Below are 15778 nucleotides of genomic sequence, written 5' to 3'. Positions count from 1 at the left end.
TCCATGAATGAACACAGCACCATAATACAGACTTGTTTCAGGCACAGGAAAGCTGGTGGCGGAGACAGGCACAAGGCAGTACACCAAGTAGGTCAAATTCATCCCTGGTGGATCTCCATTGAAGTCAATGCTATTATACCAGGAACGAACTGGGCCCAGTGATCCCAAGGCTACATTCATCTTAAGCGGCTGACACAAATCCATGCGGAGGGAGCAAAATTCTTCAGAGCTATCCCCTGATCTGACAAAGTTTAATTCAGCTCCCTTCTTCCTTCCTAATTTATTGAAAACACCATTTACTGGGGCATTCAGATAGATCATAAATTTGACCCCATTCCCACCTGTTCCACTTTTCAGGATGAATCCAGCTTCAACTAAAATTAATTTGAAACAAAAATTAAATGAAGTATTGAGTGTTAAAAGCTGATAGACAGCTACAGGTAGACTAGTACTGCGAGGAACACAAAGGTTCCCTAATCCAGCAGTAATCTCAGGCCTGATCTAAAAGGCCTGCATTTTTATAGAGGTAGGATATATTGAACTTCATCCTTCTTACAAGCTCATCTTTGGGCATCTCCCAAGACTGGGTTTAGAATAACAGGAGGATGGTGCCACTTGCTTCCTCACAAAGAACTGAATTTGGCCCTCCAGTGTCCGGTAGAAAGATCAAAAGAAAATCTTTCTCCCACTATTTTAAATGTATTTATTTTCTGATGCTATTTTTCTGTCTCTAGCATTACTAACATTCCCAGTGCTCCTGAACTTATTTATTTTCCATCTGTTGTCTGCCTGCTGGAAACAATTCTAATGCATTGCACAAGACTTTGTGTGCTTCTCTTGCTGTAGCTGACAGGAGAAAAAGTCTTTTGGGGGGGGGGGGGGAGGGGAAGGGGGAAAGGAGGCAGCAAGGCCAGTGCTGACAGACACAGCAAAGCAGCAAGTGCAGGACTTTGAAGAAATTGAGGGTGGGAGGCAACTGTATGGAGAAGAAGGAATGGCACAATGTCCATTCAGCAAGAGAGAAGGGCAGGGGCAAAGCTAAAGGAGGCAGTGTAAAATAGCAGCCTGGGGATGGGAGATAATTATTCCAGATGCTGGTTCATCCTCATGGGCTGGGTACAGGTAGGTGATTGTATTCTTTTGTTTCTCTATTTGATGGCAGTACTGTAGGGTCACTCTAGTTCAGGGGTTGGCAACCTTTCAGAAGTGGTGTGCCGAGTCTTCATTTATTCACTCTAATTTAAGGTTTCGCGTGCCAGTAATACATTTTAATGTTTTTAGAAAGTCTCTTTCTATAAGTCTTTAATATATAACTAAACTATTGTTGTATGTAAAGTAAATAAGGTTTTTAAAATGTTTAAGAAGCTTAATTTAAAATTAAATTAAAATGCAGAGGCCCCCGGACCGGTGGCCAGGACCCGGGCAGTGTGAGTGCCACTGAAAATCAGCTCACGTGCTGCCTTGGCACATGTGCCATAGGTTGCCTACCCCTGCACTAGTTGTTAGTGGAGAGAGGTTCTGGGTGCTGTGGCTCAACATCAAAAGTGGGGTTGTCCTCTCCATTTCTTTTTAATTTACCTTGAAAACGCAACACTTTATGAAGTATTTCCAGAGTAGATTTTAATATGTTAATGACAGATGGGACAGTCCAGAAATCTAAATAGCCCTATGTAAAGAAAGGGTTTCCTCTTCCATTTCTAATCACCAAGAATTTTTATTAAGTGATATTGCAAGTGACACTAGATTACAGGACCCCATATTTAGTCAGCGATGGAGAGTTTTTGGCAGGGGATTTTATTAACAAAATTTACTGATATCAAAGATTTCATTAGAGGAAAAGATAGCAATGGAAAGCACATCCTCTTGTTGTTGGGAAGAGGTATTATGAATGTCATTGAGATGTAAGCAGATGAAGATAAGGGTCTGGAATTTTGCCACCATATGGTTAAAAGGCATTCAGCTACGTAGTTCTAACGGGCAGCAGCTGTTTTAAATGTAAAGGATGCAATTTAAAGCAAGCAGTGACTTTGGTGGGAGATAAGTGAGCCCATGGCATACTAGTCCCTCTCCGTGTTCTTTCCATCTAGATGGTCCTCTGTGGCCTCTTGATTTGAATGTGTATTGGGACAAGCCTTGGTCTCTCAAAACTATTCTGTGTGAGTTGCCAAATCCAATGGGCAATTGTTTTGAAAAGGGGATTCTGTTCCGCTTTGGTCCAAATGTAGTTATTATGACTAGCTGAGCCTCAGCCTCACCCCAGCCTGCACTCTCTGAGCCTGTATTTTCCTCTTTTGCAGTACATCCAATTTAATCATGTTTAGCACTTTCCAAACAGCAAAGCAGATGTTCCCTGTAATGCAGTTTTTGAAGAATGCACAAGAAGCTGAAGCCAGTGACAGTGTAATCCACCAAATGCCTGTGAAGGAATCCATAGCGCCTCTGACTAACAAGTTTTCTTCCTGACGTCATTTTGGGGGATGCCAACATTAAGAACAAAATATTCAGGGGGAAAAAAACAACAGATATTGTCTGGGGAACCTACTCATTAATGCAACAGAAACTATGCAGTGACTCTTCTTCTAGATCTGGTGGCACACATGTAAAATGTACATCTGCACTTCTAAGATATTTCACCAGTAAACTGTTTCAAATTAAAACCAGATGAGTAATGGTGAAGCAATGAGATTTTTCCTGGGTTCAGTAAAACAGCTGGTATTGCTGCTATTAATCATGTCTGTGTGCATGTAAAGGTCTTGTAAGTCTGAGAAAAGTGTCTCAGTCAGGTAGCAGCAATGTATGGCAGCCTCTGTCTGTAGAAAACCCCCAAATGATTTGCTGCCGACTCCGAGGCATCCTTGTATTACCCGTGCACTTGCATGGATTTATTCTGGCACACCTATGACTATCTTAGGGAAAAACAAGCATTACTTCTCTTTGCCCTAACTAAAGCTGTTAAATAATAACAAAAACAACTCTTTCCTGTATGACAAAATGACATTTAAAAATACACACTCAAATCACAAATATGCACTGTCCCTAAATTGTACGGTTTATTCTTTGCCGATTAAAAGAAAATAAACAAGCCTTCCAATAATCTGAAAACACTGTATCCACCCACTTTTGAACTCTACTGTAAGGAAAGGATTGTTAGGGGCTGTAGTTCATTTGCCAGTCCTGGCTTCCCCAAAATACAATATTATTTGTTATTAAAATCCTAGAGCTGTGAACTGATGTTAACTGAATCTGACTGGCAAGCTAATATATTTCAGAAGCCTGCATGAGAAAGGGATTTTTGGTGTGTCTGTGCGTGATAATATTTGCTCTTTCATGAATAATTTGTTTCTGGAAAAGGGCTGAACATAAAAGGCCTTTCAATCTTTGTTTTGAGGGTAGCATTCAGATAACAGTGCAGGATAGGAAGCAGCCTCACATTTCCATGCTTTATACATACATACATATATATCTATATATATATCTATATATATATATATCTATATATATATCTATATATATCTATATCTATCTTTTGCATCATTTCTGTTTCACTTGCAAGTTCAGAAAATGACTGCCTTTTAAGGAGCAAGGACTACAAATAGGATGATTGCATTAAATTCTGTACCTTTTCCACATACCAATCATCACAAGAGGTGAGCTGTGAACACTGGAATGTCTTTATCTCCCACTGGTAATGAGTCAGCTGCAACACATGAAAGGCTGGATCCTAAAGTGAGCTCTAGTAAAACCCAAGGGTTTACACCAACTTATTTTATTTGGATATATTTATTTGGACTGCTTTAAAAATTTTCATCTTGAAGCTTTCATGGAAGAACCACTGCACAAAAACAGGATAGAAGAGTAAAGAGAGCCTCCTCCAAGCAGAAAATCAAACTCAAAGTTGCAACTGTTTAGATGGACAGAATCTGTCTCTGTACAGGTCAACAAAGAAGAAGGTTCTGTATGGCACATGTACCTGTCAATGTTATTTCTAAGGCATTGATAATGATGGTATCTCAACACTGGAAATACTATGAAGAAGCTAATGAATTCAGAACAAATGGTGATTTCCCTCTCTATTCCATGTGTGAATTTATATGCTTGAAGGATTTTTTAAAAAGTATTTATGGGCATCACTCCTGGGGAAAGATTTTAGTGAGAAGATGGGTCTTACACTTCAATCTGAACAAAACCATGTTTGGAGTCAATCTGTCTCTTCTATCAAGGAGCTCCACAGCATCTGTTCTGCCACTACGAATGCTCTGTTGCCCAGGTCAAAGAGTTGACCCTTGGTTCTTTATAGCTGTGTTGTTCCAGTGGAGCTCAGCTGTCTTGGAAGACCAGGACTTCTGAGGCCGTCTCTGAAGTAGCCAGGTTCCAATTTGTTAAAGGCTTTGCAGATAATGATTGGGACTTCACATTTTTTTTCTGAAATGAATGAGGACCCGATGGAGTTCACAAAGCACAGGTGTGATGTGCTAGTTTTGGTTGTTGTTGCTAAGGCGACATGCTGCACTAAATTCAGCCTTTGTGCGATAGCTGCATTCAACCCTACGTAGAACTACAGCAGACTAATGTGGTGAGTCACCAAGGCAAAAGTGTTGATTATCCTTGCATGAGAAGAAAGGGTACATTTTTCTGGCCAGCTGGAGATGCAAGAAAGCATTCCTTGCCACTGTGGCTATTTGCATGGCTGGGAGTAGCAAGGAGTTTGAGGAGGACCCTGAGGTGCTACTCCATTTTGAAAATCTGTGATCTGATGAGATTCCCTGGACCATTGATTGGTATTTAAAGTTTTGGTGAGGATAAGGTACTGGCAGGGTCTCTAAAGAGTGTCCCCTTCCTACTGACATTATTCATGAGCTGGGTTTAAGACAACGGCTCTTCTTCCATCTGTTGATGGATGCTGAGAGTAAGTGATAGTGATACAAATCACTTCTAGGCATTGGGGCATCCTGGTGGTGGAGGAGCTGCCTCAGAGAATGAGACACTCTGTCGGATCTGGATAAGGTGTCTCCCAGTTTCTCTAAGCAGTCTCATGTAGAGCTGAAAGAGGAAGGGAGAGAGACTGAGCCTTGTGGATTGCTGCATGATAGAGGCCTAGTAACAAACAGCAGCTGTCCATCACAACTCTATGGGAACAGTGAGATAGGAATGTGGGTCCACTTGTGAGATGCCCATTAAAAAATCTCATATGAGTGTCAACAACCTTTTATGATCAACAGTGCCATGCCCGCTCATAACAATAACCATGTTTTCTTTCTTATTCTGTCAAGAGCCTTTTGTGGCTGGAGGAGACCACTTCTATATACTCTGGCAGAAGGAAAAATGGAAGGGGAATTGATGAGGAAAACAATTACAGAGGAATTAGGCTACTTTGTCCTATGTTTATTATTTGGGAGAAAGTGTTAAGGAAGGAGGGATGAACAATTATGTATTAATTGTCTATAGAAGACTTTCCCCCACTCAGACTATCAAAATTTCCTTTGCTTCTGAGCTAATCTCACAGCTGGGAGGGGTTCCGTCAAAAACCTCTGCTTCCTGCTGTAAAGATGACAGTCTGTAACAGCTTTGCTCTAGTCTAGTCCTATACTGATGCAGTAATGACTACAGTCCTCACAGCTAATTACTGCTTCATTTCCCCCACCCTTCCCACTCCCCTCCCCAAAGTAATTAGGTGCCTATGACTGTTAACACACCAACAACAATTATTTGATTCCTCTCTGTGTAAGCTACAATCTCACCCCAGCTCTGAGCTCTGACTGGAGTGCAAAGTTGCATAGGGTTACTGTACCTGTTAGCCAATAGCTGCGACTTTGTTCCAGAAGGAGAGGTTAGGAAAATTGCCAAGTCTCCACGCCGAGGATGGGTGATAGTGATGCGCACGACCACATGCTCCAAGTAGATCACATGGTGGTTGGAATTATCTGAACAGCCAGTGGCTTTGTATACTGAGTGGACCTGGCTGTCGGGCCGTATTGTTCTGTAACATAAACATATACCAACAACAAAGTTGTTTCAGGCTTGCTCTCTGGAGAATGGAACCAAATCATCCTTGTATGACATTTATTGGTCAGTGTCAGACTACTATTTTTTAGTTTAAAAAATAAAACTTTAGCATTATTTTAGTTATCTACCAGGCATCTCAGTTAGCATAATTTTAGTGACCAGCTGAGGTTTGCTGATGGCATCAGAGAATGTCACAGGACCGCAGCTTGTTAATTCACAGAAATGCCTGGCTCCATGGTTGTTCCTTAAATAATTTTGACTACTATGTATTAGATAGTCAATATCATTAACAAGCAGTGGATCAGATCCTCATCTGGTCAGGGGCGGCTCTATGTTTTTTGCCGCCCCAAGCACGGCAGTCAGGCGGCCTTCGGTGGCATGCCTGCGGGCGGTCCGCTGGTCACGCGGATTCGGCAGCGTTTCTGCGGGTGATCTGCCGGTCCCATGCACGCCTTCGGCGTACCCGCCGCCGAATTGACGCCGAAGCCGCGGGACCGGCGGACCTCCCGCAGGCATGCCGCCGAAGGCTGCCTGACTGCCGCCCTCATGGCGACCGGCATGTCGCCCCCCGCGGCTTGCCGCCCCAGGCACGTGCTTGCTGCGCTGGTGCCTGAAGCCGCCCCTGCATCTGGTATAAACTGGCATAGCTTCCCGGAAGTGTGCCAATTTTCAGCAGCTGAGGATCTAGCCCATTAAATACATCTATCATTTTGGAAGTATGCCTGAAGACTGATATTTTCTGTGTAGCCACAGAACAGGCTGGGCACATACAGTGAGAAAACAAACTTCCGCCAGGCTGCGGGGCTTGACTAGATGAGCTCTCGATGTCCCTTCCAGCCCTACAGTTCTATGATATATCAAGGGCAGGATAGCTTTCATATGGGCAAATCAAAGCGAGCACAAGGAAAGGTATATTGTATCAATTACTTTACATGTAAATATATGAACCAGTGATTATAACGTGTATTACTTGGCTTGGTGATCCGTGCTCTCCACACACACATGCTGTTGAGGGACTGTTGTCCATTTTTCTGCTTCCATCACCATAGCTTCAGCATCCATCAGTCCAAATCCATATAAGTGGCTCACTGTCAGATGTAAAAAGAATGGTTACAATCACAACATAGCACACTGCTGTTTGGCTAACAGAATGGCATCATTAGTCACTGCAGTCATCAGCTAAAGGCTATTGCTTCATTTCCTCTGCTTCATTCCTTTTGCTCAGAAGCACCCACAGTTGCCTCACCAAGAGCTATTCTGGTAATAAGGGCTATATCTAATATGCACAAAATAGAACATATTGCAGCTGTTCAGATCTTCATTGCAGACGTGGCCAATGGAGCCTACAGATCCCAGCATGCATTGCTTCATCAAGAACTGGGTAGCCCAGACATTGTAAAACTCCATGGAGTGCAACTGCCTTACAGACTGCCTTTTGGTCACCTGCTTTAATTCAAGCCAGTCCTTTACCATGAACCTGCAAACAAATGTTAGAAGGTGGAAGGAGCCAGAAGTTTGATATCTCTGATTATTCAAATGCCTCAGAACCGCAACTACAGACACATTCTGAAGGTGGCTGACTCACTAGGCTTTTGCAATTTACACAGGGCCAGACTGTGGCATTTAGATGCTGGTACAATCCCTTCCTTGTTTCCTTGTGCACAGGGGGAGTGTGGATGTTGCCTCATTCTCTCTCAGATGGTGCAGTATGTTCCTCCTGTGCAGCCGGCCAGCTCTTCCCTCCAGTCTTGGGGTAGTTTGTGCAAGGAGGGAGAAATCCCTATACTTCTCCAACCCCAGGGGCTAATGTCATCCCTGGCCCTTGAGCAGGGTGCAAAGCAGAGGAGGGGATAGCTCCTTGCTCCATTCCCTCTGCACACCCACACAGAACCAGGGACAATGAAGCCCATAGAGCAGTTATGACTGTGGACTCCTCCTCATATCTCTAACACTAGCAGTTTTAAAGTGGAAAAACCATCATGCAGCAGACTGTTCACAGTAAACAATTCCCTTTCTGTGAGAAATTCAATTTCCTGTCATACCTAATAATTAAGTTCAACATCTCAGAAGGCGGCTTAAAAACGCTATCTTTCCTAATTTTAGGTGAATCAGTAATTGAACCCAGATGCATAAAAGATATGGAGGCCATGAAATGTGTGACAGATTTTCTCCCCCGCCCTGCAAGCTTTCACGTTTGACATTTTAAAGTGATAGTCCTGTGGATATGAGCTTGATCCCGTTGTCTCAGGCATGTCAATTATTTCACATACCTGCTCTTGAAGGGTAGAAAGTTACTTCTGATTTTTTTTTTAAATAAAGAACATAAAATGTCTAGTACTTAAAAGGGCTTAGTAATAAGCAGCTTCACGGCATGCACTGAAAGTTTCACTCACTGACCTGTTAATCAGCTGTGAATTTTTTTTAGTTCCAATCAAAACAGGAGCTTGCAAGTGGATGTTGATTAATTAGAAGGGACTGCAAACATCAGTGACCATCTGTTACAGCTGCTACAAATCTATATCTTTGGTAGATTTCTTGGGTGGAGGCAGTGGAAGGAGAAGGGTATGGGAGCGAGTACTTTTAAATCACAACATTGTATTGATAAATCAGGTTAGACTGCTACCACAGACAGTAATACAGACAAAACCTCAGAAAAAACACAAATGCTGTTTTAATCTCTAATGTGACAAGGCATGGTGTAAGTCTTTCTAGCTACACTTTGCAGAAAGTTTATGAAACCAGCCTCCAATCAATGCCAAACTAGAACTCAAAGGATTGCATCTAACATTCCCCACCCCCCACAAAACCTTGTTAAACAAATGACAGTTCAAAGTATAAAACCGATCTATACTTAAAGATCACATCTTCCAAATATGGCAATATCTAATGCTGGCTGAAACGGCCAACTGAAGAAGGTTCTTCAAAGAAAAATCCTGCAAGGCATAATGAGTGTGCAATGAACTGTTATTCTTACAATCTCCTTTCCCTTTAGCCCCAAACGCAAGTGCACATAGAATGGAAACGTGCATTCTAAGAGAGCTAAAACACAGCTCTTCTAAGTGATTGGGCAGCTAACATTTTCAGAATAAAACAAACCAAAAAAGACTTCACAGTGTATAACAGATTCATGCCTTCCAAGGCCAGAAGGGACCATTGTTATGATCTTGTCATTATGATGTTACACTTCCTGTGTAACACAGGCCATAGAATTTCCACACAATAATTCCTAGAGCAGATCTTCTAGAAAAACATCAAACATTGATTTAAAGATTGTCAGTGATGGAGAATCCACCACAACCCTTGGTTCATTGTTCCAATGGCTAATTACCCTCATTGATAAAAAATTATGCATTATTTCCGGTCTGAATTTAACTAGCTTCAACTTCCAGCCAGCGGATTGTGTTATACTTTCCTCTGCTAGACCATTATTAAATATTTGTTCCCCATGTAGTTACTTATACACTGTAATCAAGTCCTTCTCTTTGTTAAACTAAACAGATTGAGCTCCTTGAGTCTATGACCAAAAAGCATGTTTTCTAATCCTTTAATCATTCTAGTGGCTCTTCTCTGAGCCCTCTTTAATCTATCAACATCTTTCTTGAATTGTGGGCACGAGAACTGGACACAGGTTCTAGCAGTGCCAAATACAGGTAAAATAACCTCTTTATTCCTACTTGAGATTCCCCTGTTTATGCATCCAAGGATTGCATTAGACCTTTGGGCTGTCGCACTGGGAGCACATGTTCAGCTGATTATCCACCATCACCCCCAAATCTTTTTCAGAGTCACTGGTTCCCAGGACAGAGGCCCCCATTGTGGAAGTATGGCCTACAGTCTTTGCTCCAGATATACACATTGACATTTAGGCATATTAAAACGCATACTGTTTGCATGTGCCCAGTTCACCAAACGATCCAGATCACTCTGTTCAGTGACCTGTCCACTTCATTATTAACCACTCCTCCAAGTTTTGTGTCAGTGATGATATTTTGATTTCTTCCAGGTCACTGATAAAAATGTTAAATAGCAGAGGTCCAAGAACAGATCCCTGTGGGACTCCACTAGAAACACTCACGCTTGACAATGATTCCCCTTTTACAATTACATTTTGAGAACTTATCAGTTAGCCAGCTTTTAATCTATTTAATGTGTGCAATGTTAATTTTATATCATTTTAGTTTTTTAATCAAAATGTTGTGTGGTACCAAGTCAAATGCCTTAGAGAAATCTAAGTATATTATATCAACACTATTATCTTTATCAACCAAATTTATAATCTCATCAAAAACAGGTATCAAGATAGTGTGAGAGGATCTATTTTCCATAAACCATGTTGATTGGCATTCATTATATTACCCTCCTTTAATACTTTATTGACTGAGTCCAGTATCAGCTGCTCCATTATCTTGCTCTGTTTTGATGTTAGACTGATAGGCCTATAATTACCCAGGTCATCCCATTTAACCTTTTTAAATATTGACACAACATTGGCTTTCTTCCAGTCTTCTGAAATTTCCCCCAATCCTTCGACTTATTGAAATCAACATTAATGGTCCAGCATTTAAAAGACCTCAGGCAGGTCTTTTAAAATGCTTAGATGCACGTTATACCTGCTGATTTAAAAATGTCAAACTTAAGTAGATGCCGGATAACATACTCCTGAGATACTAATGGAATGGAAAGAGTATTATCAGCATCATATAATGGGACTACATCATCAGTTTTTTCCCAAATATAGAACAGAAACATTTAATAATAATTCTACCATTTCCATCTAGTAATGGACCAATATTATTGTCAGGATTCCTTTGTTCCTAATATACTGCCTTCTTATTGTCCTTTAAATCTGCTGACTATAGATTCCTCGTGTCCCTTTGCTTCCCTTATACATTTTCTACAATTCCGAGCTTCCTAATTATATTCACTACTATACTTTCCCTTTCTTCCATTTGTTATACATTTTTTAAACATTTTTTTTATAGCTGCCTTCACTTCCCCTCTAAACCGGATCAGTGTTTTAAATAATTCAGCCTTCTTCCTCAATTGTGGCGTTCTGGGCATCTAGTGAAGTATTCTTAAACAATTCCCAGTTATAATTCACATTTTTCTGATTAAATTTTTCCTCACAGCTGATTTTGGCTCATAATTGTTTTCAGCTTTGTGAAACTGGCCCTTTTAAAGCACCAAGTATATATATTACTGATTTAGACTTTATTCTGTTGCATATTATAGATGTGATCAAGTCACGATACTTGTACCTAAGCGACCATTGATTTTTATTTTTGTAATCAGTTCCTATTTATCTGTGAAGATGAGGTCTAACACAGAATTCCCTCATGTTGGTTGCACACTTCTCGAGCTAGGAAATTGTCATCTGTGATATTTAGAAATTCCAAGGATATTTCAGTATTGGCAGCCTAAGACCTCAAAGCCCTTCCCCCAGACTTTTGAATTCTTTGTACTGAAAAATACTGCGAATGTCTACTGCAAAAATAAATGGACAAGGAAGAAGGTTCATCAATACTATATGAGGGCAAATAAAGCCTGGGCTGAGCAATTCCTCATTTCATAAATATGGCCACTGGAGTCAATGAGGTTAAATGAAAAAGCTCTTAGGTGTAAATGTCTTCTCGGGAAAAGAGGGACTTTTAAGTAACATACAGTTATCTACTTATCTGTCTGTTTTTATACTGTGCCCTTCACTGTGGTATGCAAGATCCTACTGAGGAAAGTCACACTGTTCACCCAGACTAGGACCAGCTATATGGGTGGAAGTAGCTCTCAATATGCCTATCAATTGTGCAGACATAATTGGTATAGCAACTGATTTCAGCAAGAGGGAATGAGGTCTGTGTTAGTGCCACCATATTACCTAATAGAGAAATCTTTGGGATAACTCATGGAAATATAGTTTTTTGCTCCCAGGGGAAGCAGTTGGCACAGCTGATATGTTGGGAGACAGGGGACAGGGAAGAGCCAAACCTTTGCTCGTTCCCCACCCTTGCACACCCACTCCTGACCCAGCTGAGTGGGAGGGTGAGTAGCAGGCTTTGGTGATGGCAGGAGTCTGTTCAAGTACACCCCTGGTCAGGCAGGCCTCTGGTTGAGCCCAAAGTGGTTTCCTCTACCCTACATACACACTGAGTTTCCTGAGGAACCAGAGCCTGGATATTCACACTTTAAAAAATAGCTGGTTTGAAATATTTACAGAACAACCCCTCCTCCCCCACTATCTTTCCTACCTTTAGCACCTATTTTTAAAATGAAGTTGTGCTCATTTTTCATTCATGAGAAGAGATTAACAGTAAGGATGATGGTGCTTATGTTAATTGTCCATCACCATCATTACAGTTAATGTTTAAACTCTTTTGTATGGAAGACGAGAAGTAGGACTAAGAGGCTTGGCACCTGTTTTTACACACACACACACACACACACACACACACACACACACACACACACACACACACACACACACACACACACACACACACACACACACACACACTTTAAGCATAAGTACATACTTCCTTGAAAAATATTCCCATCCAAATCAAGTCAGTGGTGCTACTAAAGACTTCCATGTGGAAACCTTCCAGACAGCTGATATTTGGCTGTCTGCAGTGCCTACACTTCAAAGCCCTTGATCAAGTGGGTTTGGCTGGCAGCTGCAGGGACTGAGACTGCAGGGACTGAGACAGGGCCATCATTTTCAGACACTAAATAATAATTTAGGAAAACATTAGAGAGTTAACAAAAGTTGCTGATCACTCCCATCATAAAAGAAAAGAGGGTTTAATCTTCTTTCCCACTGTCTTCAAATCACACCCCTTCATTTGTACACAAATTGGTGATGCTTATGAACTCTACTTCTGCTGCTGCTGTGTCTGACAGTAACCAATTCTGGCACCTCCAAGAATGGTAAAAAATTACATTGACAGCACATATAGGGCTAGGCGTGCCATTGGGGTAACATCTAGAGATGTGATTGCCATTGGAAAAGAATGTGGACTCAGTTCTGCTGACGCAGGTAGGAAAACAACATTAGCAAGGTAATCATGATGTGTTGTCTTTGCTGTCTAGTGAAGGCTGATACAGGTGCAGTGTAAGAGCCAGGCACACTACACATTATGTGCTGCACATCATAATTACTAGGAATTATTATTGGGTTCATTTGTGACTTTATGGCTCTGCCTATGTTAGTGATGGTGTGGAGAGGGCCCTTCACAGGCAGAGCTTCAGGGAGATTTCTACCTCATTGACAGAGAAGAGGAATATGGAATGGGAGCAAACCTGCTGCTGTGCCACTTCAGTAGCAACGTACTCCCCCTCCATGCCCATTTAACTCTGCTGGCTGGTCAATGCATAGGGAGCCCATGGTCCTACCTCTCTCCACTCTCTTTGACATAATAATGCTGTCGGGCGTGTTGGGAGGAAGCAGCCTCTGCACGCTCTGAGAGGAGGGACTGCAACTGTGCTCCACGGGTTGCTCAGGGGTGTAAAGGGCAAAAGTGTTCCTTGAGCCATGTATCTCCTCATGCACACACACGTAACTTGGCCTACTATTGTTTATAGAGTTTCACAGGTGTGCACAGAGCTTTACATATACATAAAAGGACAGGTTTAAGGGAAAACTAGTCTCACAAACCAAATATTGAATTTTAGCGGATCTCTTTACTCTTCTTACCATTAAAGAAGAATAACTAACATTCCTAGAGGCTAATGTCCATTTATTTATCCACAGAGCAGCTCCTCCAACCCCCACTATAAAAGCAGAGACCATCTAGCAATGATTAACTGTGCAAGCTTATCAGATCTTCCTGAGTTTTTCTAGGAAAGGTACATAATCCCTTTATTTTGGGCCAATGTTCTCATGTATAGGAAAAGATGTAGGATGTTTAGGAAAAGACTGTTCTTGTTTATACATAAAGGTGATGCAAACCTCATATTATGTGCTGCCCCCTCTGAAGTGCAGCTTTTAAAGGACAGAATCTATTCCCAAGATTTGGTCATATGCAGAAGTATTAATGACTGTTATTTATAAATTCAGTCATAATTTAAAATCTCATACAGTCTCTAGGTGAATTGGGCCACATTGAAAATACAGTACTTATAATGTCTAATAGAGCTAAACAGAATGTAAGTTATGCTACCACATTTTGTCCTTGTCCATTTTAATGAAATGATCTTCAGTTCTTCTGATCACCTCTTCTCACAGACCGTTTAGCCACTATAAAAGCGCCTGATTATTATATCCCTTTTCAAATACTGGATTGACAGAAACAAATGAAACAACTACATGGGAGGCAGAATGTCTTCTCCTCATTTGATATTATCCAGCAATTGTCACTATTCCCTCTAATTTTCCAATCCCTGAAAACGGCTTTGAAAGTGTAGAGGTATTGCCTAATGTTCATGTTGGTGCATGCTTTATACTACCAATATTGAATCACTAGAAGACACTGCTGGCAGTATGAGAGTTTAGAAATACATCTGGGGGAAGAGTCTCAACTGGCGTAAATTGCCAGTGAAGTGAATTTACACCAGCTGTGGATCTGGCCCCTGATCTCTTCTAAAGCCACTGGTATGTATCCAGCCAGCTGGAATCTGCAAAATTACTTGCCTGAAATGCCACTATATATGGCATGTTTCTGTGCTTTTAGATATTGCTCAGCTAGATTTGGAGAAATAAAATCACAGGATTTCTTTGGATTTTTGGATTTGTTTTGTGTTATTCTAGACCCAGACATCTATATCAATCTCACTGAAAATCAAATGAGGACAGAATCATCTGCACTGAAATGCTTTAAAATACAAGACTGAATCTGAATTTGTTTCCACAGCTGTATTGGTTTTGTGCATATTTACCAGACAGAGGTGCAAGTGTAACTAGTGCTGTGGTGAAAGTAAACAGGAACATTATTACACATGATTAGGAAATTTTGCAGTACTCCTCTTTACACAGGGTTGCTCTGTTAGACTGTGTTTTAGATCTTGTGGGTTTTTTTTGATATGCTGATGCCAGATATTGTGCTGGCAACTCTGTACTTGACAACAGAGATTCCAAAATATCTGTGTTTAATTGGCAGTGAAAAGCTTCCCCCTTTCAATTCTCCCGGCTTGCCTGTAGATTGTCCTACAAGGATGTCTGTATTTCACAGGAATTTGGTCAATATTTTTTTTTTTAAAGGATTTCACAATATCTTAAACATGAGGAGATTCTTAAGACTCCTGAAATTAGCCACTCTCCCCTTCTTACTCATCCTACAACTTTTTCCATCCCTCATCTTTCTGCAAGATGATCTTAGAATAGATCTTCTTCCCAAACTTCTACTTTTGACAGGTTATTAAAGATGGATAGCTTACTAAATAGATATAGTTCTAATTCCACATTTCTTTAATTAATTTCTGTCATTTGATTAGTTTTATTGCAAATGTTAGAAGTATTTTGGTATGTCAAGTATAAAGCAGATGTATTTAAAGGAAAAATGCAGGGATGGTAAAGGATGCTACAAGGAAAATGTGTTTGTTTTTAAGCAGCACTGCTTAAGCTTTGTCCTATTTGGCCTGTGTCAATTTCAACTAAAAGAATTTTTGAGATTTTGAATTAGAACTTAGTGTTTTTCAGCCACATCCTTAAATCTCAATTCCCTTGTGTTGTGCCAAAAGCTACCAGTAATTTAAAATAATGGGATTTGACTTTTGAAACTCATAACTGTACTGCACAGCCAACAACAAATTATGTGATACTGTTCTTTTTACTCTTGGGGATAAA

The 15778-nt window shown here is 40.9% G+C and overlaps 1 protein-coding gene across 3 annotated transcripts in view; it reads right to left on the bottom strand.

Moving 5' to 3' along the window:
• PCSK5 (proprotein convertase subtilisin/kexin type 5) overlaps nucleotides 1-15778 on the bottom strand; it is a 295761-nt gene that overhangs the window by 90383 nt on the left and 189600 nt on the right. For all 3 annotated transcript variants that reach the window (XM_065407021.1, XM_065407022.1, XM_065407023.1), the window contains exons 11-12: nucleotides 6974-7091; nucleotides 5789-5977 (exon numbers count right to left, since the gene is read on the bottom strand). In XM_065407021.1, the coding sequence (XP_065263093.1) occupies nucleotides 5789-5977; nucleotides 6974-7091 (307 nt within the window). The remainder of the gene's footprint in view (nucleotides 1-5788; nucleotides 5978-6973; nucleotides 7092-15778) is intronic.

The sequence above is a fragment of the Emys orbicularis genome, chromosome 6 (genome assembly GCF_028017835.1).
Source record: "Emys orbicularis isolate rEmyOrb1 chromosome 6, rEmyOrb1.hap1, whole genome shotgun sequence".
Taxonomy (NCBI): Eukaryota; Metazoa; Chordata; order Testudines; family Emydidae; genus Emys; species Emys orbicularis.
This window is presented reverse-complemented; position numbering and strand designations above follow the sequence as displayed.